This window comes from Pseudochaenichthys georgianus, chromosome 23, assembly GCF_902827115.2.
Source record: "Pseudochaenichthys georgianus chromosome 23, fPseGeo1.2, whole genome shotgun sequence".
Lineage (NCBI taxonomy): Eukaryota > Metazoa > Chordata > Actinopteri > Perciformes > Channichthyidae > Pseudochaenichthys > Pseudochaenichthys georgianus.
This window is the reverse complement of record NC_047525.1, coordinates 17,881,957-17,907,317: the sequence shown is the minus strand read 5'-3', so window position 1 is coordinate 17,907,317 and position 25,361 is coordinate 17,881,957. Positions and strand designations below refer to the sequence as shown.

The 25,361-nt window shown below is 41.3% G+C and overlaps 1 protein-coding gene across 1 annotated transcript in view; it reads right to left on the bottom strand.

Moving 5' to 3' along the window:
• Positions 1–25,349, bottom strand: part of sult4a1 (sulfotransferase family 4A, member 1) — a 33,202-nt gene extending 7,853 nt beyond the window's left edge. Inside the window, exons 1-6 of the mRNA XM_034074688.1 lie at positions 24,856–25,349; positions 20,276–20,406; positions 19,288–19,368; positions 18,423–18,549; positions 18,227–18,321; positions 10,886–11,024 (exon numbers count right to left, since the gene is read on the bottom strand). Of these exons, the coding sequence (XP_033930579.1) occupies positions 10,886–11,024; positions 18,227–18,321; positions 18,423–18,549; positions 19,288–19,368; positions 20,276–20,406; positions 24,856–25,024 (742 nt within the window). The 5' untranslated portion in view covers positions 25,025–25,349. The remainder of the gene's footprint in view (positions 1–10,885; positions 11,025–18,226; positions 18,322–18,422; positions 18,550–19,287; positions 19,369–20,275; positions 20,407–24,855) is intronic.
• Positions 25,350–25,361: the final 12 nt, after the last annotated feature.

Sequence of the window (25,361 nt, the reverse complement as noted above, 5' to 3'; positions counted from 1 at the left end):
TGACAAGTGCATGTTTCAGGCTTATCAATTAATGTAATGTTATCAATTAACAACAGGGGTCACAAACATAAGACCAGCTGTTAAATAAAGCTCTTCTGACCTCAGCTGGCATGTGGGTATATATATATTAATACTGCCCATAATGGGCACCATTTATTAATTATATGTTTTAAATGTGAGTGTTTCCTGTCCCCTAAACCTCCAGGGATGTACACAGTTTAATACTGGCAACTTCTTATTATGGGAAATACGAAAACGTCTTTTAAAACTACAACTCCCAGTAGAGACGTGCCATAGAGAACATGTTGCGAAACAGAATAGCCAGCATGTGTAGTTCTGGGGACGAGGTGGGGGAGGGGGGGACGCGGTGGACCCGTTCAAATCCAGTTTTGGACAGTCTGCTGTGGTTCCATCCCATTTCAAGTGCTGTTCGAGGCTGGCTTAACCCTCGGAGCACACTCTCCAATCACAGAGCTTGAGGACTATCACGGGGTTTGTCAAACAGAGCACATGGTGTAGTCCAAACGATAGCTGGGGATTCTGGGTAGTGTAGTGTCTTCTGCCATCCTTTACTCCTGGGAATGGACGCTCACATTACCTTTAAGGGCAGCCGACATAAACGAATGCCGTGCTTCCATGAGCGTCAAATCCCGACGCAGATGGGAATACATTGCAATCAGTTGAAAGCTATTTGCGTCTCTTTATGACGCTGAAGGAGCCTAGGAGCGTCACAATTGGACGCCACGGACACTGACCAAACGTCGTTATTGGACGCTTAGGGAGTGAGAGTGTGTTGCTTTACAGCGTAGACGGGACCTCCTTCTACCATCTGGGGGGGTGGAGGGGGTTTAGAGGCGGGTACCAATGAGCTCTCCCTGACCGGCTTGATCTTGCCGACATGAAACGTTGGATGGACCTTTAATGACCTGGGTAGACGTAACTGCACAGACACCGGGTTTATGATCTTCGATATCGGGAATGGACCAACACACCTTGGCGCTAGCTTTCTCGACATGACGTGGAGGGGTAAGTTCTTGGTAGCTAACCAAACTCTTTGTCCAGGCCGATACGGTGGAGCAGGTCTCCGGCGTCGATCCACCACCTCCTTCATCCGGCTGGCACTGCGCAAGAGAGCCCGACGAGCACCGGCCCAGATCCGGCGGAACCGACGGACCATAGCGTGAGCTGATGGGACTGTGACCTCGGCCTCATTGGCAGGGAACAGAGGTGGTTGGTAGCCGTGCACACACTGAAACGGTGTGAGTCCTGTTGCGGAAGTGGGCAGCGTGTTGTGGGCGTACTCCACCCACATCAGGTGCTTGCTCCAGGATGCCTGGTTCTGGGAGACCAGGCAGCGCAAACAGGTCTCTAGCTCCTGGTTAATGCGCTCTGACTGGCCATTCGACTGGGGGTGATATCCTGAGGAAAGACTCACGGTGGCTCCAAGGAGATGGCAGAACTCCTTCCAGAAACGGGAAATGAACTGTGGGCCCCGGTCTGACACAATGTCCCTGGGAAAACCATGAATGCGAAAGACATGACGTAACATGACCTCTGCCGTTTCCTTGGCAGAGGGAAGCTTGGATAGTGCAATAAAATGTGCCATTTTACTAAATCTGTCCACCACCGTCAAGACGGTGGTGTTACCTTCTGATATCGGTAGTCCAGTGACAAAGTCCATCGAGATGTGGGACCATGGCCGATGCGGAACAGGAAGTGGCTGCAGCAACCCCATCTGTGCTTCAGTGGAGGTCTTGTTCCTGGCACAGACAGTGCAGGCCGCAACATATTCTGCCACCTGCTTCCTCATAGCCTGCCACCAGAAACGTTGCTTGATCATGAAGGTTGTGCGTTTCACTCCAGGATGACCGGTGAGCATAGACGTGTGAGCCCAGTGTATTACCTGTGATCGAACGGAAACCGGGACAAACAACCTATTTCGTGGGCAACCCCTAGGTGCCGGGGTCTCACCATTTGCTTGCTTCACCACTGATTCTATTGGCCATGAAACTGCTCCAACCACACGGTTAGGTGGAAGGATGCTCTCGGGCTCTTTGGCAACAGGTTCAGGATCGTACAAACGTGACAATACATCAGGTTTAACATTCTGTGTGCCTGGTCTGTATGACAATACAAAATGAAACCGATTAAAAAACAATGACCATCTAGCCTGGCGTGAGTTCAATCTTTTGGAGTTCTTAATGTATTCTAGGTTTTTATGGTCAGTCCAAACTAGAAATGGTTGCTCAGCCCCCTCCAACCAATGACGCCATTCCTCCAAAGCTGTTTTAACTGCTAAAAGCTCCTTATTCCCCACATCATAGTTCCTTTCTGCAGTTGTCAACTTACGTGAAAGGAACGCACATGGGTGTAGCTTGTTGTCCTGGACAGATTTTTGGGACAGCACCGCCCCAATGCCATCGTTGGAGGCATCCACCTCCACGATAAATTGTCTCCGTGGGTCGGCCACTGTGAGGATTGGGGCAGTCGTGAACAGTTTCTTGAGCTTCTGGAAAGCTTCATCCGCCTGTATATTCCACTTGAACATGACATGGGGAGAGGTTAAAGCATGTAAAGGTGCTGCAATGCCACTAAAGTTTCTTATAAACCTCCTGTAGAAGTTTGCAAAGCCTAAAAATTGTTGCACCTTTTTCCTGTTGGTGGGAGATGGCCAATTGGCCACTGCACTGACCTTCTCTGGATCCTTCTGGATTTGATTGGCCGAGATGATGTACCCCAGGAAGGAGACGGTCTTGACGTGAAACTCACACTTTTCAGCCTTGCAGTAGAGTTGATTCTCCATCAGGCTTTGCAGTACCTGGCGGACATGATGGGTGTGGGTCTCCTCATCGGGTGAGAAGATCAAGATGTCATCGAGATAAACGAATACAAACTTGTTGAGATAATCCCTCAGCACATCGTTGACAAATGACTGAAAAACTGCTGGAGCATTGCATAATCCAAATGGCATGACTAGGTACTCGTAGTGACCACTGGGAGTGTTAAAACCGGTCTTCCACTCATCCCCCTCTCGTATCCTAATGAGATGGTAAGCGTTTCTCAAGTCCAGTTTGGTGAATAATTTTGCGTCCTGCAAAAGTTCAAAGGCTGAAGACATGAGAGGGAGTGGGTATCTATTTTTAACTGTTATTTCATTAAGGGGACTATAATCAATGCATGGACGGAGGGTACCATCTTTCTTATCGACGAAGAAAAACCCAGCGGCCGCTGGGGAGGAGGATGGTCTGATGAGTCCAGTTTTTAGAGAGGAGTCAATATAGGACTTCATAGCCTACCTTTCCGGTGCAGAGAGAGAGTAAAGTCTCCTTTTAGGGATCTGAGAACCAGCCAACAGGTTAATGGGACAGTCATAAGGTCGGTGGGGAGGTAGGGACATGGCCCTAGTTTTGTTAAATGCTTCCTTTAAGTCCTGGTAACACAAGGGCACTTTAGTCAGGTCGGGATAATCCAAAATGGAGTCAGATTTATGAGTGTGTTTGTCTTGTTCCTTTTCAGGTTCTGTGGAGAACCTAGGAAGGTCTGAACAGGTCAGCCTACAGCCTGGGCCCCATTCCTTAACCCTCCCTGATCGCCAGTCAATGATCGGATTATGTTTGATCAGCCATGGATAACCCAAAATCAAGGGGTGTAGTGCAGAGTCAAATAACTGGAATTTCATTTCCTCTATGTGTATATTGTCAATGGTTATTTGGACAGGTTCAGATACATGGGTTATTTTAAATAAAAACTTGCCATCTAAGGCACTGGCAGTAACAGGGGAAGTCAACGGAACAGTCTTGATGCATAGTCTCTTTGCCAAACTCCAGTCCATCAGACTTTCGTCGGCACCTGAATCGACTAATGTCCCCACAGTAATGTCTTGGTCACGCACTTGAATATTTACCATGGTCAATGAACGTGGAGGGAAATCAGTTGCAGAGGATTGGCTCACCAGCTGCATGGGTTCCTCCGGTGCAGCCGAGGGCGCTGGTTCCTTGGGCGAGGCTGAGGAAGGTGGACTGGAGCTCCATGGGTGTCGAAAGGCAGGTGAGTGCCCCATGTGGCTCGGAGGTCGTGCACTGGTTCTGATTCTCTCCTTCTGCCTTTCATGAAGCCTGTTATCAATGCGAATTGACATGGCAATGATGGAATCAAGATCTGTGGGTAGTTCATGGGGTGCCAACTGGTCCTTTATAGAGTCTTGTAGACCATTCATGAAGGCATCAATTAAAGCAGGGGTGTTCCACCCACTGTCTGCTGCTAGAGTACGGAAATCTATTGCATAGTCTGTCACTCTCTGTTGTCCCGGTTTGATCTGCATAATGACTCGTGAGGCTTCTCTGGAAAGTGATGAGTGATTAAACACACGGCTTAGGGTCTGGGTAAACATGTTCAGTGACTGACTGAACTGACTCGGCTGTAGCCCAAGCAGCGGCTCTACCAGACATGTGGGACAACATAAAAGCTACCTTAGCTTGGTCCAAAACAAAGGCAGCAGGGTTATGAGCAAAATGTAGTTCACACTGTACCAGAAAGGATCGACAGTTACCAGAGTCCCCGGAAAACCTCTCCGGAGGGGCCAGGCGAAGCGTCGATCCAGGTGGGGTGGTGTGATCCGAAGCAACAGACGGTGGACCTGGCATTGCTGGAGTAGGTGCAGAGGAACCGGCTTTGAGGGGTGAGAGAACTTGCTGCATTTGAAGTGCCAGGTGATTTACTTGGTTGGTTACAGCTGATTGGAATTCATCCTGACGATCCGTGAGACCAATCATTCCTTGGTTGATGGAAGACAGCTGTTCAGCATGGAGGGTTAGCTTAGCATCCTGCGCTAACACATCGGCCTTGAAGGAACCGGAGTCGGCTGAGTCCATTCTTTGGCCAGTTCGTTCTGTTAGGAACCTTACAGACACTTGGACTCAAACGCACGACTCAAAAGAAAGTTTGTTCAAAAATAGTCTTTACTTTGGAAAAGTATAAAGTTCAAACAAAACATCACTCCTAAGAGGCAAAACATAGCAAAGCAAATTACAAACTAAATAAACTTGACTATGATCGCAAAATACAATAATCTCTGGGCGAGACAAGCTGGCTCTCTAAATGGCACAAGACACAAGACGAACTGGCACAGGACAAAGGGAGACAGGACTATTTATACATGAGGTAAGGGGGAACAGGTGGAAACAATCAGGGGCGGGGCAGACACTGACGATGGCGGGGAACCACACAAAGGGAGGAAGTAAAGGGACCTGAAATGAGACCAGAGGTAAGTACAAAATAAAACAGGAAGTGCAATGACAGGACTAGACAGGTGAACAAAAAGACTTGACTAAACATAAATCTAACCTGGGCTATGAACTAAACGTGAAACAATAACATGAACCTGATTAACATGACATGAACAATTTAGCAGACATGACGGGATGTTACAACTTCTGCTTAGTTTGATGAGGGAATTCTTTTTTGTTGCCATTAGTTCTTCGTGAGATTGATCCTGTTGGACTCAGTACTAGTGAAACTACCCCCACAAGTACTATGAAGTACTTATTGTGTACTTTTCCAACAATCCTCTCAATGTCCCCTCCTGAGAACAAGAATGCATGTTTCTCTGCTATTTTGAATATGCGTTAAAAAAAACTTTCTTCATGAGACTGATATTGTTGGACAGAGTATTTTAAGAGGATGGTAGACTGCACACTGACACACTCTGTCACTCTGGTTGGCCTCTTATGATGCTGCTGTCTTTTAATATATGATTATTTCTCAGCCGCTAGTTCATCACAGCTTCTTCAGTCTCATCAGCCTCATCCTTCCATCAGTCCCCTGCAGTCAACGCATCAGCCTCCAGCACACTTCCAGTGTCTGACTCTATATGATTTTGTCCTGATGCTGTAAGGGTGAAACCCCATGATCACAAAATGACCCGAGGAGACACCCATGATTGCCAAGGACCTCATATAATGTATGTCATTAATGTTACATCACCCATTATAACAATTTGCTTTCCTTTTTCTCTTCTCTTAACTGAAGAGTCCTGTCTTTAAGTATAATACAATGTAAAGTCCTTTTCCTGCACCATTTTAAGGCTTCAAAACAGGCATTTTCACTGTATGTGTTTGGAGAAATAACACAATCAATGGCCCATAATTGTACTTTGTAAACTCTGAATCTTGTGGTGCTTGAAGAATTACACACTGGTTAAGCTGGCCAGGTTATATATGTCTTTTTTGGAGCCCTTTTTTGCAATATTTATTAAAATGTCACTAGTTATTTAAACAAACCATCAATATTTGTATTAACTTCAAACAAAGTCAATTTAAATAGCGGGCAAAAATGGGTTAACTGCCATGCATGTGGTATTTGATATAGTTTACGTTCAATTTCAACTATTTTAGGCAGAAAAACGTATATTCACTAAACCTTTGTTAATGATTTACTATAATTTAGAAAGCTTTTTGTGAGAAATCATTTCAAAAGTAAACTTATTTTTCATTTTATATTTAAATTTGAAATGTTTGCAAACAACATTATTAATGTATATATTTGTATCATTTTTTTAAATTATGAATCCATTTATTTTATTGTATTTCCTTGAGGCTGGGAATGATATCATGTAGTTCAACATGCAAATGTAAGGCAAGTAAGTATAAGTATAATATGGAAAAGGAAATAAAATAGGTTTCATAGGAGGATGTGGATTTATTTTCTCTCACCTTGTAATTACACAATCAAACAATCTATAATTTAGCTCTGGCCTTCACTCACAAAAAAACATTTAGTTGAATTGGACACATTTTTCGAAGCTCTATTATTGACTGACATGCAATGACTGGGACTGATGGAAGAATCTGAGAGGAATGAACTAGGAGCAGAGAAATAATCGTATTTTAAAAGACAGCAGCTTCATAAGAGGCCAACAAGAGTGACATAGTGTGTCAGTGTGCTGAAGGATAGACCAGCTATCCAGGCCAGACTCTAAAGACTTTCCAATGTGTAAGAATTCTGCTGCCAGAGTACTGACTGGAAGTATTGCTGATAATATGTCCACCATATCCTCTTAAAATACTCTGTCCAACAATATCAGTCTCATGAAGAAAGGTTTTTTTAACGCTTATTCAAAATAGCAGAGAAACATGCATTCTTGTACTCAGGAGGGGACATTGACAGAGGATTGTTGGAAAAGTACACAGTAAGTACTTCATAGTACTTCTGGGGGTAGTTTCACTAGTACTGAGTCCAACAGGATCACTCACGAAGAACTAATGGCAACAAAAAATAATTCCCTCATCAAACTTAGCAGAAGTGGCTAGATTTTGTTCTCAGCAGGGGACTTTGATAGAGTATTCCTCAAACAATACATAGTAAAAGTACTTCAATGTATTGTAAGTAGTAGGCTAACTAATACAAAGTCAAACAGTATCAATTTCATTAAGAACTAATGGTAACATTATAGTTGTATCATTCATCAAAGATAGCAGAAAAACATGCATTATTAAGGAGGGGACTCTGACAAAGGATCACTCACAAAGTACACAGCAAAAGTACTTCATTTTATTTCTGGTAGAAGTCAAACTAGAACCGAGTCCAACAGTGTCAGTTTCCTTAAGAACTTGTGGTAAAACATATTTGTATCACTCGTCAAATATAGCAGGAATGAAGAGCAGCTGATTTGAAAAAACTCGAGAGGCGGCGGAGTTGACCGCAGTGCAGAATCGCTGTAGCCTATAGTTTAAATCTCCTAACAACGTTGTCCATTTTAGACAGAGGCTTATTATATTTACAGCCCTTAATAACATCCATTTTGTGGGCTCAATATGTGTCTTGGCCGTTTTCGCTGTGATCGCTAAATTCACCTTGTTTCCCTTTGTTTATAATATTATCACCGCTTTTGTTTTGAAATCACTTCCGTGCGTTTCGCCCCGCCCCTCGCTCCAATGACCATTAGACCATTTAGTAAGGTAAAAAGCAAAAAGGCCTCTCAAACGCTCTTCCGTTTACGTGTTTAATAAAGAAAAACAATTGGACGGTAGATACACGGATTCTTCCCGAGCCTAGACAATATTATAAGGAATCATTCTGTAAACTTTCATTGTTATGCGGATGATACTCAACTATATTTATCAATCAAGCCTGATGAAATTAATCATCTAAATAAAATTCAAGACTGCCTTAAGGACTTAAAAACGTGGATGACCTTAAACTTTTTGATGTTAAACACGACCAAAACTGAAGTTATTGTACTTGGCCCGAAGAATCTACGAAACAATTATCTAAAGACATACTAACTATGGATGGCATTAATTTGGCCTCCAGTGAGACTGTAAGGAATCTTGGTGTTATATTTGATCAGGATTTATCCTTTAACGCCCACATAAAATCAATTTCAAGGACCGCCTACTTCCATCTACGTAACATTGCAAAAATCAGGCATATCTTGCCTCAAAACGATGCAGAGAAACTAGTCCATGCATTTGTTACTTCTAGGCTGGATTATTGTAACTCTTTATTATCAGGGAGTACTAAGAAGTCAATCAAGTCGCTTCAGCTGATTCAAAATGCTGCGGCTCGTGTACTAACCAGAGTTAGGAAAAGGGACCACATTACTCCTGTTCTGGCTGCCTTACACTGGCTCCCTATCGAACACAGGATAGAATTTAAAATTCTTCTTCTCGCCTACAAAGCCCTTAATGGGCAGGCGCCATCTTACCTTAAAGAACTCATTATACCCTACTGTCCTACTAGGGCATTGCGTTCCAAGAATGCAGGGTTGTTGGTTGTTCCTAGAATCTTTAAAAGTACAATGGGAGCCAGAGCCTTTTCTTATCAAGCTCCACATTTGTGGAATCAGCTTCCAGTTTGTGTTCGGGCGGCAGACACCCTATCCGTTTTTAAGAGTGCGCTTAAGACCTTCCTTTTTGATAAAGCTTATAGTTAGGGCTGATTAGATTCAGCCCCTAGTTTTGCTGATATAGGCTTAGTTTGTCGGGGGACATCTTACTTCTTCCTTCTCTCTGTCTATACCCGTGTACACTCATGTTCCGATTAACCCAGCTTCCCCAAATGTCTTTCTTTTGGTGTCTATATACGCTGGGATCCGGAGTCATGGATGATCCTGCGGTCCTGTGTCCTGGATCGCGAGCGCTGGATCTTGAGTCGTGGCTGTGGTCCTGGATCATAGGTCCTGGATGGATATCCTCGTGGATTCATCTTCCTATTATACACACATGCATTTCCAAACATTTGGACTACCTATGTTGCAAATGTATTATCTTTTCAATTTACACACGGCATCTATTGCACGTCTGTCCGTCCTGGGAGAGGGATCCCTCCTCTGTTGCTCTCCCTGAGGTTTCTCCCATTTTTCCCTTTAAACTGGGTTTTCTTTGGAAGTTTTTCCTTGTACGATGTGAGGGTCTAAGGACAGAGGGTGTCGTATTGTCATACTGATATTCTGTACACACTGTGAAGACCACTGAGACAAATGTAACATTTGTGATATTGGGCTATATAAATAAACATTGATTGATTGATTGATTGATAGACGCCAAACTCAAACTATATGCTGCTTATAATAAACATATTAAGAAACACGTGAGTTGTCCGACTGAACTAAGTTTCCACAAATGCTTCTTCTTAACCGTTGATGCACTTAAATAAACATTTTGACAAAACCCTTCAATTTAAAGCAAATCTAGATGCGTTTTAGATGACCTATGACATAGTATATATAATGAGTTGTATTTTAACTACTTTCAACATTCAGTGGATGGATTGAGTCCAGTCCTAATTTCCTGGCTGTTCCATTGCCATAAGTAAATCAAAAATAAGGGGGCAGGGCTTTTAGTATTCCTTCATTACCAGCCCAGTCTTCCTGAAGCCATCTTCAGAAGTTATGGGGACATGATGAATTATTTTCTTATGATTCATCGGACACTTTCAGCTGCAGAGTGAACGCAGCCCGCCGTGGCTGACTCACCTGCTGAGGTGTGTGTGACAGATCAGACTGACACCTGGCAGCTGTGTGTTCAGCCTACAGAACACCAGACACCAGATTTCCATGCACTAAAAGAAAAGGAATTAGATGGGGAAACTGAAATAAAACAAAACAACAGAAATCATAAGCAAACGTGAAAATCTAAATAGGAATGGTAACATAAAATAAAATGACTATTTATGAAAATTAGGGAACAAACATAAAGATGTCTTCATGGAAGTCAAAGATGGTTAAATGAAAGTGGATTGGACCTACAGGTTGAAATTACTTTACAGTCTAAAGCTGAATTGCAATATATGGTGTAAGTGCAAACTGTGTCCACAAGGTGATGCTATAATCATCTCAACTGAGCATAAGAAAGACCTCGTATCAATGTACACAACTTGAAGATCCCATGACCTACTTAGATGTTCAATATTCAATACGTTATAAAAAGGGCTTAAACACAACATGAATAATTGCATGTATAAATAATGGTTTGGGATTTAGTTGGATATTATTTGTATTTCATTATAGACATTTGAGTGTCCTTTTTCATTTCATAGTAACATTTTCCCCAGTAGTTCAAGTTTAGTATTTCGAAAGTGGTGTGTAGGAATTGTTTTTGCATTAGCTAAGGAGCTAACTGGCTAAATCCGATAGCAAAATGCAGTTTTGATGAATTACGTGAAACTCGGATAACGCAATTCTATCAGCAACCTTATGGATTATGGGACAACAACTGTAATATCATAAACTGAAGGACCTGAATGTCAGATGCAATGCAAGTGTAATACAAATGGTTTGAAGATACATTTGGTGGATCTAATGCTTCTCATTTGAGGCCTAAATAAAAAGCCCTTTTACCAAGACCTCAGAGACAGAACATCCAAACAGTTTTCCTCTCCCACTCACCCCTGCAGATGGACAACGCCTCGGAGTTGCTGCACTGCTCGATGAGCTGGTTGCAGCTCTCCACCATGCCCTCCAGCTGAGCCTTGTCACAGGAAACACCCAAGAACTGAGCTAACTGTTGCACCAGCGTGCCCAGATCCTGGAGGGGAGAGGAGAGGTTAGGCCATGAGAGGTTAGGACATGAGAGGAGAGGACATGAGAGGAGCGGAGAGGACATGAGAGGTGAGGACATGAGAGGTTAGGACATGAGAGGTTACAACATAAAAGAGGAGAGGAGAGGAGAGGAGAGGTGAGGACATGAGAGGTGAGGTTAGGACATGAGAGGAGAGGTTGGTGGTTCCAAATCTAATAAAGTACATCTACTCAAGTACTACCTTTTTAAGTACAATTTTGTTCTGCTATTTTACACTTCTATTTCACTAAACTTTGGAAGCTAACATTGCAATCACTCTACAAAATGTATCTGACAGCTTTAGTTACTTTAGCAGATTCTTAGTTACTACAATAAACTATGATTTATTATTATTTAGGTGGGTTAAGATATCCAGCAGCAGTTTATAAACTCTTTAAAATCAGCTTCTCCTATCTGTGATAGACAGATTCATGTGTCAATAATCATAATTCAGTCCTTTTTTAAATAAATCATTCTGATCTGAGAGTGAAGTTACAGTTATACTATAGTGTTTCCTTTTCCATTTCAAACAAAATGTTTCTGTGAGACTGAGCGGAAGGAGGAACCTATTGCGGTGAGCACGTTGCAACTTCCGGTTGTTGTTGTCATCTCCGGGTATCCCGTGTGCCTGTTCTGTTGCTGATAGCTTATTAACTTAAACTTAATCGATCGTTTTAAAACTCTTGATCACGGCAACTGCCTGACGTTGTAATCACACGTTACTACAGCTTAAGCACTCACAACTCTCCTTCTCTTAGCGACTGTAACTCCACAGTTGCCTACACTCTTTTCGGGTTTGCTAACGGTAGCTACTTTAGCTTGATAGCTAGCCATGGCTCTTTCCCCACCTTCTGGTGCTATTTCCTGCTCTTCCTGTCTCATGTTTGGTTACTTCCCGGCCTCCCTTACTGGTAAGGATACATGTGTTAAATGTAGTATAGTTGTTAGGTTGGAGGCGGGAATCATAGCCATAGAAGCCCGGCTCCGCATCTTAGAAAGTAACTCAGCTAAAGTAAAGCCCATGTTAGCATGTGCGGACCGGCAAAATGTAGCTCCTCTTAGCCGTCCCCCGGCAACTCCCGAGCAGCAGGGAGGCTGGGTGACTGTTCAGAAGGGGCATAACGCGAAACCCGCAGGTCCCCACCAACCCGTTCACGTATCTAACAGATATTCCCCACTCAGCGAGACACCCGCTGAGAAGCCAACTCTGGTTATTGGTAGCTCTATTATGAGACACGTGAATTTAGAGACCGAAGCCTCCACAGTCACATGCATTCCGGGGGCCAGAGCGGGCGACGTTGAGGCGCAGCTTAAACTGCTGGCTAAAGATAAACGTAAATACAGTAGGATTGTTATTCACGTCGGTGGTAATGATGTTCGTTTACGCCAATCAGAATGCACAAAACTTAATGTGGAGTCGGTGTGTAGTTATGCTAAAACAATGTCGGACACCGTAATCTTCTCTGGTCCCCTCCCCAATCTGATCAATGATGACATGTATAGCCGCATGTCATCATTTCAGCGCTGGTTGTCTTGGTGGTGCCCAGCAAACAATGTGGGCTTCGTAAATAATTGGACAGCCTTCTGGGGAAAACCTGGTCTGATTAAGAGAGACGGCATTCACCCTACTTTGAAAGGTGCAGATCTCATTTCGGCAAACATTTCAGGGCTTTGTGGACGTAATCCATGACAAACTGGAGTTGAGACCAGGAGGCAGAGTCGCAGTCTTACACGCTTCTCTGCGCTCTCTCCTAGGCAGTCACCCATAGGAATCCCGAACCCAATAAAATACCCAATATTAGCGGTGTGTGTGTCTGCCCAAGGACAATTTAAGGTAAAACCTAATAGAGGTGTCATACATAATAACCTAATAAAAGTAAATGTAACAACTACTACAGTGCAACAAAACAGGAAGATTAAATGTGGTCTCTTAAACATAAGATCTCTAGCATCTAAAGCAATATTGGTAAATGATTTAATATCAGATTATAATATTGATATATGCTGTCTCACTGAAACTTGGTTGAGACATGAAGAATATGTCAGCATAAATGAGGCCACTCCACCCAGCCATGTCAACACTCATATTGCTCGAGGCACGGGCCGAGGAGGTGGAGTTGCAGCAATCTTTGACTCAAGTGTACTTATCAATACTAAACCAAAATGTAATTATACCTCTTTTGAAAGCCTCGTTTTTAGTCTTACGCATTCGACCTGGAAAACGTTGCAGCCAATCTTATTTGTTACAGTGTATCGTGCACCAGGTCCTTATTCAGAATTCTTATCAGAATTCTCTGAGTTTTTATCAACTTTGGTTCTTAAAACAGACAAAGTAATTATCGTAGGTGACTTTAATATTCATGTTGACGATGATAAAAATAGCCTTACTGTTGCATTTAACTCTATATTAGATTCTGTTGGTTTCTGTCAGAGTGTAAATAAACCAACCCACTGTTATAATCACACTCTCGACCTTGTTCTGACTTATGGTATTGAAATTGAGCAACTATTAGTCGAACCGCATAATCCTGCTTTATCCGACCATTTCTTAGTAACTTTTGAAGTACTGTTACTAGACTACAAAGCATTAGTCAAAAGCTCTTGCAGCAGAAACCTATCTGTTAGTGCTATAGCCACATTTAAGGAAGAGATTCAACCAATACTTAACTCGATAGCATGTCTGCATGTAGGGGAGGAAACTTATACAAAATGTACACCACCCCAAATTGATCATGTTGTTGATAGTGCTATAGATGCGCTGCGAATAAAATTAGACTCTGTTGCTCCTTTGAAAAAGAAGAAAATAAAACAACATAGATTAGCTCCATGGCATAATGCCGAAACCCGCAAAATAAAGCAAAAGTCTAGACAACTTGAAAGGATATGGCGTTCCACTAAACTTGAAGAATCTCGTTTAATTTGGCATATTACTCTCAATGAATATAAGAAAGCACTGCGTAAAGCGAGAGCAGCCTACTACTCTTCATTAATAGATGAGAATAAGAATAATGCAAGATTTCTTTTCAGCACTGTAGCCAGGCTGACAGAGAGCCACAGCTCCATTGAGCCTTCTATTCCCTTAGCACTCAGTAGTAATGATTTTATGTGCTTTTTTAACGATAAAATTGTTACTCTTAGAAACAAAATTAATGACCTCTTGCCTTCGACCAGTATAGTGTTATCAACAGCTCCCGGAATCGTAAGTTCTAATATTACACTAGATAGTAAACTAGAATGCTTTTCAGCCATTAACCTTGAACAATTACATTCAATGATTCTCTCTTCTAAACCATCAACGTGCATGTTAGACCCAATTCCAACTAAGCTGTTGAAGGAAGTTTTTCCATTAATTAGCACTTCTTTATTAAATATTATGAATATGTCTTTATTATCAGGCTATGTTCCACAATCATTCAAAGTAGCAGTGATAAAACCGCTTCTTAAAAAGCACAACCTCGATCCAGAGGTTTTAGCCAACTATAGACCTATTTCTAATCTTCCGTTCCTCTCAAAAATTCTTGAGAAAGCGGTCGCAAAACAGTTGTGTGATTACTTAAAAAACAATGATTTATTTGAAGATTTTCAGTCTGGCTTTAGAACACATCATAGCACAGAGACAGCTCTGGTTAAAGTCACAAATGATATTCTAATAGCCTCAGACAAGGGACTTGTCTCTATTCTTGTTTTGCTCGATCTTAGTGCTGCATTTGATACTATCGACCATGATATCCTATTGCAAAGACTAGAGCACTTAGTTGGCATACAGGGAACTGCTTTAGGCTGGTTTAGGTCCTATCTATCTGAACGCTCTCAGTTTGTACGTGTTAACGATGAATCTTCCACGCAAACCAAAGTTAGCCATGGAGTGCCACAGGGCTCAGTGCTCGGACCTATTTTGTTCACATTATATATGCTTCCGTTAGGCAATATTATAAGGAATCATTCTGTAAACTTTCATTGTTATGCGGATGATACTCAACTATATTTATCAATCAAGCCTGATGAAATTAATCATCTAAATAAAATTCAAGACTGCCTTAAGGACTTAAAAACGTGGATGACTTTAACTTTTTGATGTTAAACACGACCAAAACTGAAGTTATTGTACTTGGCCCGAAGAATCTACGAAACAAATTATCTAAAGACATACTAACTATGGATGGCATTAATTTGGCCTCCAGTGAGACTGTAAGGAATCTTGGTGTTATATTTGATCAGGATTTATCCTTTAACGCCCACATAAAATCAATTTCAAGGACCGCCTACTTCCATCTACGTAACATTGCAAAAATCAGGCATATCTTGCCTCAAAACGATGCAGAGAAACTAGTCCATGCATTTGTTACTTCTAGGCTGGATTATTGTAACTCTTTATTATCAGGGAGTACTAAGAAGTCAATCAAGTCGCTTCAGCTGATTCAAAATGCTGCGGCTCGTGTACTAACCAGAGTTAGGAAAAGGGACCACATTACTCCTGTTCTGGCTGCCTTACACTGGCTCCCTATCGAACACAGGATAGAATTTAAAATTCTTCTTCTCGCCTACAAAGCCCTTAATGGGCAGGCGCCATCTTACCTTAAAGAACTCATTATACCCTACTGTCCTACTAGGGCATTGCGTTCCAAGAATGCAGGGTTGTTGGTTGTTCCTAGAATCTTTAAAAGTACAATGGGAGCCAGAGCCTTTTCTTATCAAGCTCCACATTTGTGGAATCAGCTTCCAGTTTGTGTTCGGGCGGCAGACACCCTATCCGTTTTTAAGAGTGCGCTTAAGACCTTCCTTTTTGATAAAGCTTATAGTTAGGGCTGATTAGATTCAGCCCCTAGTTTTGCTGATATAGGCTTAGTTTGTCGGGGGACATCTTACTTCTTCCTTCTCTCTGTCTATACCCGTGTACACTCATGTTCCGATTAACCCAGCTTCCCCAAATGTCTTTCTTTTTGGTGTCTATATACGCTGGGATCCGGAGTCATGGATGATCCTGCGGTCCTGTGTCCTGGATCGCGAGCGCTGGATCTTGAGTCGTGGCTGTGGTCCTGGATCATAGGTCCTCGATGGATATCCTCGTGGATTCATCTTCCTATTATACACACATGCATTTCCAAACATTTGGACTACCTATGTTGCAAATGTATTATCTTTTCAATTTACACACGGCATCTATTGCACGTCTGTCCGTCCTGGGAGAGGGATCCCTCCTCTGCTGCTCTCCCTGAGGTTTCTCCCATTTTTCCCTTTAAACTGGGTTTTCTTTGGAAGTTTTTCCTTGTACGATGTGAGGGTCTAAGGACAGAGGGTGTCGTATTGTCATACTGATATTCTGTACACACTGTGAAGACCACTGAGACAAATGTAACATTTGTGATATTGGGCTATATAAATAAACATTGATTGATTGATTGATTGATTGATATACGCCATAACCAGTACTTTCACTTTTGATGCTTTAAGTATATTTTAATGTCCATCCTTTGTGTTACTTAAGTAAAGGGGACAAAGGCAAGGCAAGGCAAGGCTAGATGAGCCAAAAGGACAAAATGTACTGCTCTGTAAGGACAATAAGTCATCGAGTAGCAGTTCAACCTAATAATTGATTACTATACAGCCCTGGGTTGTATAGGCCTGCACATTCATGTGTTTGTTCAAGGCAGGTTCAGAGGTCACTGAAGCTGTTTCACAAGTTATGGTACACTTTCCTTTCTCTATAATGAGTTGTCATGAAACACTATGTGGAAACTTAATTTACAAAACTACCAAAAGATGGCTGAGGTTAGGAATTTAAGTTATTACACTAAAAGCAGTTTTAGATCACTTGCATTCTGCTTTCAGTTCTTAGAAATCTAAAGCCTATCTGCAAAACGAAGGTCATGTTTGAGTCTACCTCTTAAAAGTGATAAACCAGAAAATATACAAAGGGACCTTTGGTAAAGCAAAGGGCAAATATTGATTTGGCGTAGTTTGTTACTTTTCTTTGAGTTTAACACAAGAACGTGTCCCTACAAAGTTAGATAGTGTCTGACATGTTGTGTGAAAATAAGTAAGCTTCTTGAAAAATGATGGGGACAGGGTTTGAATTGGGTAAAAAAAAATTGTTGATTCTGGTATGATAATGAAAAATATTACATTACATTACATTGCATTTAGCTGACGCTTTTATCCAAAGCGACTTACAATAAGTACATTCGACCAGGAAGACACAACCTTGAGGAAAACAGAATCATATAAGAACATCAGGTTTCAAAGAGCCAATCGTTTCAAGTGCTGCTCAACTGGCTAAGCCAGTCCTTTATTAGTATATAAGTGCTCTGTTAGCAGTTCTTTGTTAGTCATTCTATCGCTCGAAGTGGAGTCGAAAGAGATGAGTTTTCAGTCTGCGCCGGAAGGTGTGTAAGCTTTCTGCGGTCCTGATATATATATAATATAAATGTTCTTTACCTTCTTTACATTGTACAGATTGTGAGATAAATAAGAGATACCAGTTTTGAGTGTTTTCCACAAACACGTCGTTTTTTTTTGATGGAGTGTAAAAAACCTGATGGCTTAATTGGTTTAAAATATTTAATACAACTCAGATTAAACAGTCTCAGGATTTTGACGAATATAGGATTTTGCAAATAGGGCTAGTCATTTGTTTTTCCTACCGTAGGGTATTTTATTCTCTGTTTATCTCTCTCCCAAAGAGCATACATGTTCGGAACTCCCTTTAATGTCTAAATATAGGTTAAATGTAACTTCCCCCACAAGAGCTGCACAGTACAGCAGCTCCACTGGAATTGTTTACTGACCCACTTTCTATATTAATTACTCTTTACATTCAGTGGAATCAAATCCTTACAAAGACCACAATACTGGATGATGGTCTCTATTGTTAGCATCAAGACAAGATGTTGGTATCAATTTCAAATTGAGTACTATTGACCGTAGACCGTATATTTCAAGTATTGACCAATCATGTTGTAAACAAAAGACCAACAACAGGCATAAAAAACAACTCTTGGTCCGGACAGCCGTTAGCTCGACCTGATACCCCAAAATATTGCCCCCTTGCACAAAGTCTTATCGTCCCCACCAAAAGCCGGTTTTGAGATTGACAGGGTAATGACTTTGAGTGAAATGATGTCAAAATAAGAGCTCACAGACAAACCCCAAAACAAGAATGAGGATGTTACCTTGTACATGTCTTCATACTTTAAGAAGAGGACATTGGAGTCCATGCGATGTTCCCAAAATTCCTGAACGTGATCAAACCAGGAACCGTATCCCACTGTGAGAAGAGAGACACACACACAGATAGATAAACTCCGTAGACAAACACTAAAGGAAATCACCGAGATGGTTCAGTCCTCTAGAACCCTGCATACTCACGCTTGTCATGCATGAAGCGGCGGCAGAACTCCTGGAAGGTTCCCCGGTAGCTCATGGTCCTGAGGCTGCGGTGGAACTGGTAGTAGGACACCACCAGGTCCTTAGGGTTACGAGCCATGTAGATCACCTGGAAGAGAAGAACCACGGTACTCGCTACAGTCAGATACAAGATATCAGTCCCAGGTAATGCTGAGGTTGGAGAACAGTCCAATAAAATGTGGTTATTGGAGCTGATGGAGTGTCATCTTTGAAAGACTGCACATGAGAGACTAGATTTTTTTTTAAATATATTTATTCTTTAACCTTTTGATTGAGTGAAAATGTTATTGTTTTTCATATTATCCTGTTTGACTGGTTAATTATTGTAATTATTTTCCAGAAATAGAAAGTATTACATATTTGTATTTGATACACAATATTGTACTTATGTATTTCATTTTTATTTTTTTGCCTTTTTATTTGATAGTACAAACAATGATTACAACATTGGGTTATACTTTTATTTTTGATCTATTTTATTATGTATTTGCAATTATTTTAATAATAGATTTTACTCTGGGATATTAAATTACTTTATATTGTATTATACACTCAAAAGTACAACTGTCCAACTTTTATTACTTGATTTGTATATTTATGAAACCAACATGTAGTATTGGTTACTCATGTTTTGGGGAAATACAACACTCGGTATCGAACAAATAAAGCTTTCTAATTTCAATGTTTTGTTAACTTTTTCTCCCCTAATCTTCATGTATAGTACCGGGTCCTGAACTCATGTGCAGCTCCCAAATCTGAAAACCTCTAAATAAATGCAGTGAAAATTAATTATTGCATATTTGCGGTCCATTATCGGAGGACTGACCTTGGCCTCTCCGTTGTGCATGGCTGTGGGGAGGAACCGATAGGGAAGATGGCTTTTAATCAGACGAGGAGAGGTCAGCTCCTGTGGGGACACAAAGAAAGGTATTTCTTTAATCTGTATTCTTTTATCCAGTATTATTGGCTCAAAAAGTCAGATCCCAAGCTCTGTTTCTTGGAAAATGTCATACATTGTCTTATACAGTATAAGTCAATGTTGAAGTTCTAGCTAGCCACGATGCTATCACTGTCTCTGTTCAGTAAGTGATGTGAAACAGGTTGAGCAATAGAAGGGAATGTATTCCTTTGAAATACATTTTGCTGATAAGTACAAGCCATTAATTTCCATCCACCCGTTTTTATAGTAATTTTGAACGTGTTCACTATAGTCAGAATCCAAGTAGTCCTTATGAATCACATTTTACAATGACAAACAGGGTCCTACAATTCCTGACTCCTTCTGGCATGCTGTTTCCAACATGTTATGAACAAGCTGAAATGATATCATCAGGGATTTGTTTTTCAGACTCTGTGCGGAGCTGCATAAGACATCAACAACCGTTTTCACAGTGCCCATCGTGAGTCATATGACCTTTTTCATATAGTATCAGTGTTGTAAAAAATGGGGGTGTGATTAGTTGGATGTTAACAGCTTTTCATTCCAATGAAACATACAATCCTGGGCAATGGCTGATGGTTGGTAAAGAGTTTAAAAACAATTGATGTGAGATGGAGAACTTGTGGATTAACACTAGCTTTTCAGAAAACAAAATATATAAATGAACCAGGGCGTGTTGCCTTGCTGTCAGACCAGCCTTGTGATTGCAAGCAAGATTAACCTTGTTTTGATTGTGCTGGAGTTATTAAGACCAGCATCTTTTCTTTTTTCATATCTAAACAACTTTGTTGTATACTCCTACTCCCGGCAAAAGGCATACCCCAAAAAAGCCAAAGTCTAATTATGAATGCTAACCTGTTTTTGGCTACATTACCTGTATAATGTCCAGGCCAGGTTGGGGGTACTCCAAGACAGGAAGCTGTTCATCGATGTTCATAAGGCCAATCTCATCTGGGTCTGCTCCCTGACTCACAAGATACACAATCTCCTGAAGTAGACTGGTGCCTACAGGGAGAGAAAAAAAAGCCAGGGGATATTCAGGACTGAGACGTCATTAAGGGTAAAAGCAAAATGGTCGTGCACAGGTTTAGCATTTAGTAAACTCGGGTCAAACTAACAGTTGGAATGTTAACTTAAAGAGTGAGTCAACAAAAGCGTTGGGATCACGGAAGGGACAAAAACCTACATATTGTTATTGTCTGGGAATAAAACATTTTGAAAATGTGAAAGGTAAATTAGCCATTTGTAATGCAGTCATGATAATATTTCAGGTGTTGTGTGTTCAGCTGTCTCAAAAGACCTAAACAATACAATTTCATGCAGCTTTAATAATACAAAATGCATATCTTAATTAATTTAGCAGAATCACAAATAAATGTTCTTATTCCACACTACCCACAATGCAACTAGACCACAACAAAAAGTACTTGTTTATTTTTCCCACTTTTCAGTTGGCTTGGTGATACAATGCTTAACTTTCTACCCCTACCCACAGTCACTTATCATCAAGAGTCTTTCTTATTCGGTTACAGTTTTCAAAATGTTCTTTTATACACACTTTTGGATAACAGAAGTGTAAAAATGCAACAAAATGAAGGGTGGTGCCCCATGGGAACAAACAGTGTGTGGGGACTGTGTGAGGCCTCAGGCTGGGCACATGCTGTGAAACAAAATGAACCATGCCATTAAGATTTCTGTCAGTTCCCTGAAAAACTCCCCCGCTCTAAAAGAAGACATTTATCACTAATTTGTACCAGTTATGATGTGTTTTGAATGCATGAAAGGGTGCTGTTGTGTTTGACTCGTGAAAAGCAGATTTAATGTCTAGACCTATACGCTAATGTCCTCTCCAGTGGATGATTAATCTAGAAGGAGGTCAACAGAACACTTAATGGTTTCATCGCTGATGTTGTGAGGTGCAGAATGAAGAAGAACTAGAGTTCCATGACATTTGTTTTGTAGAAAAACAACTTTAGAACTTTACTTTAAATGTAGTTTAAAGAGGCCCTATTATGCGTTTTGGTGGTTTCCATTTCCTGTACTGTGTTTATATCGGTTTATGTGCAGGTCAATGGTCTGCAAAGGCTAAAATCCTAAAGTTCCCTCAAGAGGCAGTTTCTCTCCCCCCCTGCATGAAACGCCTCTTCTCGACTTCTTTGTTTACTTCTGTAATAAAAAAAGTGACATCACTATGTAACACTTGTGATTCTACTGGCACTCCAACACATTGAACATTATAAGGGGTGGGACATCTCTAAGCAGTTAATCAATCACAACAGAGCGTGCCAGCTAACCAATCAGAGCAGACTTGGCTCTGGTTTCAGACAGAGGGTGAAAAGAGGTGCTGCAGCACAAGCAGTATGAGAAAAATAAAGACCTTTTTCCAGAATTAGGAAATTCTCACTGTCTACAAGGGTTAACCTTCAAACCATTAACAATCCAACATTTCCCATGATGCAGTTACATTAGCTTTCAATGGACTCTCTCTGTCTGATCAACGTCAACATATTTTATTTTCTAAACTAAACTAAACTGTAGAGCTTATTTACAGGCTGAGTCATGCTCTCCATGACTAGTCTTGATTGCGTGCCTCCTTTTAAATATGCATTGTTAAAGCAAAAGTCTGCACAGCATGCAGCCCAGCAGAGGATGCTCTCTCCTCCATGGTGGTACTTTTGTTTATACTAGCCCTGTGTGATTTATGAGCGTATGGCTGATGTCAAAACACCATAAATGCACAGCCATTATATACCATAACACATCCCCACACTCCCACCCCCCTCTGTTTATAGAACCTTGCAAATCCCATTGGCCATGACTGTCACATGTGAGCCAATAGCCTGATTGCTTTGCAGCATCCTGACCATGTGGCCTGCCATGTGCTTTCATTCCCTCTGCAGCAGAAGAGGTAGATACACCAACATGGAAGCATGAAGCAAGGGAAACATGTTCTTGCTTTGGACTGTTTCTCTGAAGTGCAGTAAAAACCGAAGACTTCTTAAGATACAAATGAATGTATAACTGTTTTCTCTCCAAAATCCCATCTTGTTAAATTAGACAAACTGTTTTACAGCCTGGTGGATGTTCCTTTTTTTAATAGGGTTTCCAGCACAAGAGACATTATTTAGATATTGGAGAGCTGATATTAGGGAACATTTCAAATCGAGCTGTGATAAAGTTATGAAAGCATGTGTTTGAACAGCAGAGCCATTGCAAACGTGTGGTGAACCTTCCTCCTAAAGGGCAGAACGGGCGACTTAACTGTTTTTAAGAAAGAACTGAGATTGTCTAAAGGTCTATAACAAAAAGACCTCCGTAGACATTATCTTAATGAGTACATGGTTTAAATCGGTAGTTAAATGTCGGCTTCAATACAGCATGATGTTCATTTTGTAAATGATGGTCCGATTTTGAGTAAAAAGACGATAAAGCAGCATTATTGTGCGGCTTTCTTGTGATTGACAGGTCACTGGGTGTTGTCCGTTTTTTTTCTATACAAACCTTAACCCTTACACTATGTGTTTTAAGTTAATGATAGTACATTTTTTGGATTTAAGTCACATACAATGTCATGTTCATTGTTAAGTTAAGTACTTTTTCCATTCTCTTTTTGTTTCTTTTTGCTAGATCTAAAAAGCCAAGATGGCGGTGGCCTAAACTTGAGGCTTCAAAACAGTAGGCCATAAAACCAATGAATGTGTATCTATGTATATAATAATAATAATAATAGTGCATCAGCCAGACTGTTTATAATATTAAATGAGCAAAACCAAGATTAAAACCACACTGAAACATTTACAAATACTTCTTAACCTTTTCATCAATATAAATATTGTTTTTCATGTTATAACATTGCACTTTTCTTTCTACTGTCAGCATGAGAGGTATTCAGGAGGGTCTAAATGAATCATAACCGTGAACAGTTTGCACACGGCCTCCAGGGATGAAATGGCAGGATGCAGCACATCTACATCTGCTTGCAGGACAAAACCCAAACAGGAAGCAGCACGGTCTGTTCCACACAGTAGAGTTAGGCTCTTCTGCTTTCTTTCACAGTATCATGTAACAGGATGAGTACAACAGTATGATGCAGCAACGCAATCCACTCACTACCATCTGCATACTAATGTGTTCATTCAGTCAAATATCATTCATTGTTCAAATAAACTGTAGAGCACTCTTAATTTGGGCTTGGTATTCAAACCCATTAATGTTTTAGGCTTCTGGTATTTTCACAAAGATCATTTTAAATGTATTAAACCAAATGCATGGTCACAACATACTTAAATACAGTCCAACACAATCACTGGGATTTTTCACTGAGAGGGAAGAAGTTGCTGCTCCAATCAACTTGGGTGTACTCTGACCCTGAATTTTCCCACTATTTTACCCTTTCAATAACTTTTTTAATAAAAATCGTGTACAAAGTGTATAAGAGAAATTAGAACAATGGACAGACAATGAAAAGCATCTCTATCTATATATATTGTTGTTGACTATTACTGGGCAGCTATCAGTTAGCTAACAGGCTACATTTATTCTTTGCAAAGACAGGAAGATTAATTACGTTTTATCCCTTTCTGGTGTGACTAAAGCCTTTTCAGGACCGGTTACTCATACTAATTTTTCAGCAGAGAATGTATGAATGGATCACAGTGAAAATTAAGCCAGAGATATGACAACCAGAGCCAGTTCTAGTGTTTTGCACCTTGTTTTTTCCTTGTATATTTAGACATTAGTAAGACTACACTTATATAAACTGGATGTGTGTTTTGCTATTGAATGGGTGGAGATGCATTGATTGATGTTTCATGACTATAACTTTCTTCCGAGGCCCACAGGTGTTCCAATGCTACTTAGGAAATATAAATCCCTCGACATTAATCAAACCCCCTCAACCCTTATGCATGCACTAACAGCGGGCTCCAGCTGCCCTCCAGCCGTCACATGACCGGACCCACCCAGGGCACCGAGCCCCGGCCGGCTGCAGCAGCACTGCGCCACAACACACCGGAGCTGGATGTAAACACCAACTTCCATCTGTGCGTGATAGTGCGTGCTAATATTATGGTGTGTGCTGAAGGCCGTGCATGCTAACTGGTGCACTAACAGGCAATAATCGGTTTGTATTGACTTGATTTCTTAGGATACAGCGTGTAATATTTAAAGAAAGAGGCTTATAACATGTAATTATGATGCACAGTATAAACATAAACAGGTCAACATAACGCCGAAACTGCGACTCACATATTGCTGTTAAATACGGACTGAATAAATAGTGATGCATGCTAAAGGAAACACATCACACGTTGTAATTTGATGCAAGTGTTATTAATATTTGCATGAAACTTTGATTATCACAAGGACAGCCTGCAGTCTCCTACATAACCGCAAACAGCCAGGAAATGTTCGGACACAGAGCTCCGCCTGAAGGTGACGCAGAGGCTTGTTTACCTGACTTTGGGTAGGTGACAATCCAAATGTCGCTACTTCTGAGGGAGAAGTTGGCGATCTCCTCCATCTTCCCCCTGCAGAAGGGCGGCAGCCGCACTCCATCAAACTCGAAGTATTTGCTCTCAAACTCAATCGGCGTGCTCGGCGTGTCTGCCTCGCTCTCGGCCATCCTCGAAACGAGCCGCCAGTGCACGAACAAGTGAAACGAGCACTCCCACGCGAACTGTTTTTCCAAAATAGTCAATCAATCGTGAAGGTGTTGGTGGTGGTGGTGGTGATGATGATGATGATGATGACGATGATGATGGGGAAGTTGATTTAGAAACAGTGCTGCCGAGGATGCTGGACGGCGGGCGGAGGAGTTGACAAGCAGCCAATCATGGGAGAGAAGTGATGTAATGCGCGCACACGAGTCCCAGCATCAGGACCACACTCACCGAGCTCGTGGATGCGCGCGACTGCAGAGGAAGGATGCTTCACAACACATTTGACAGATTTACACGCTC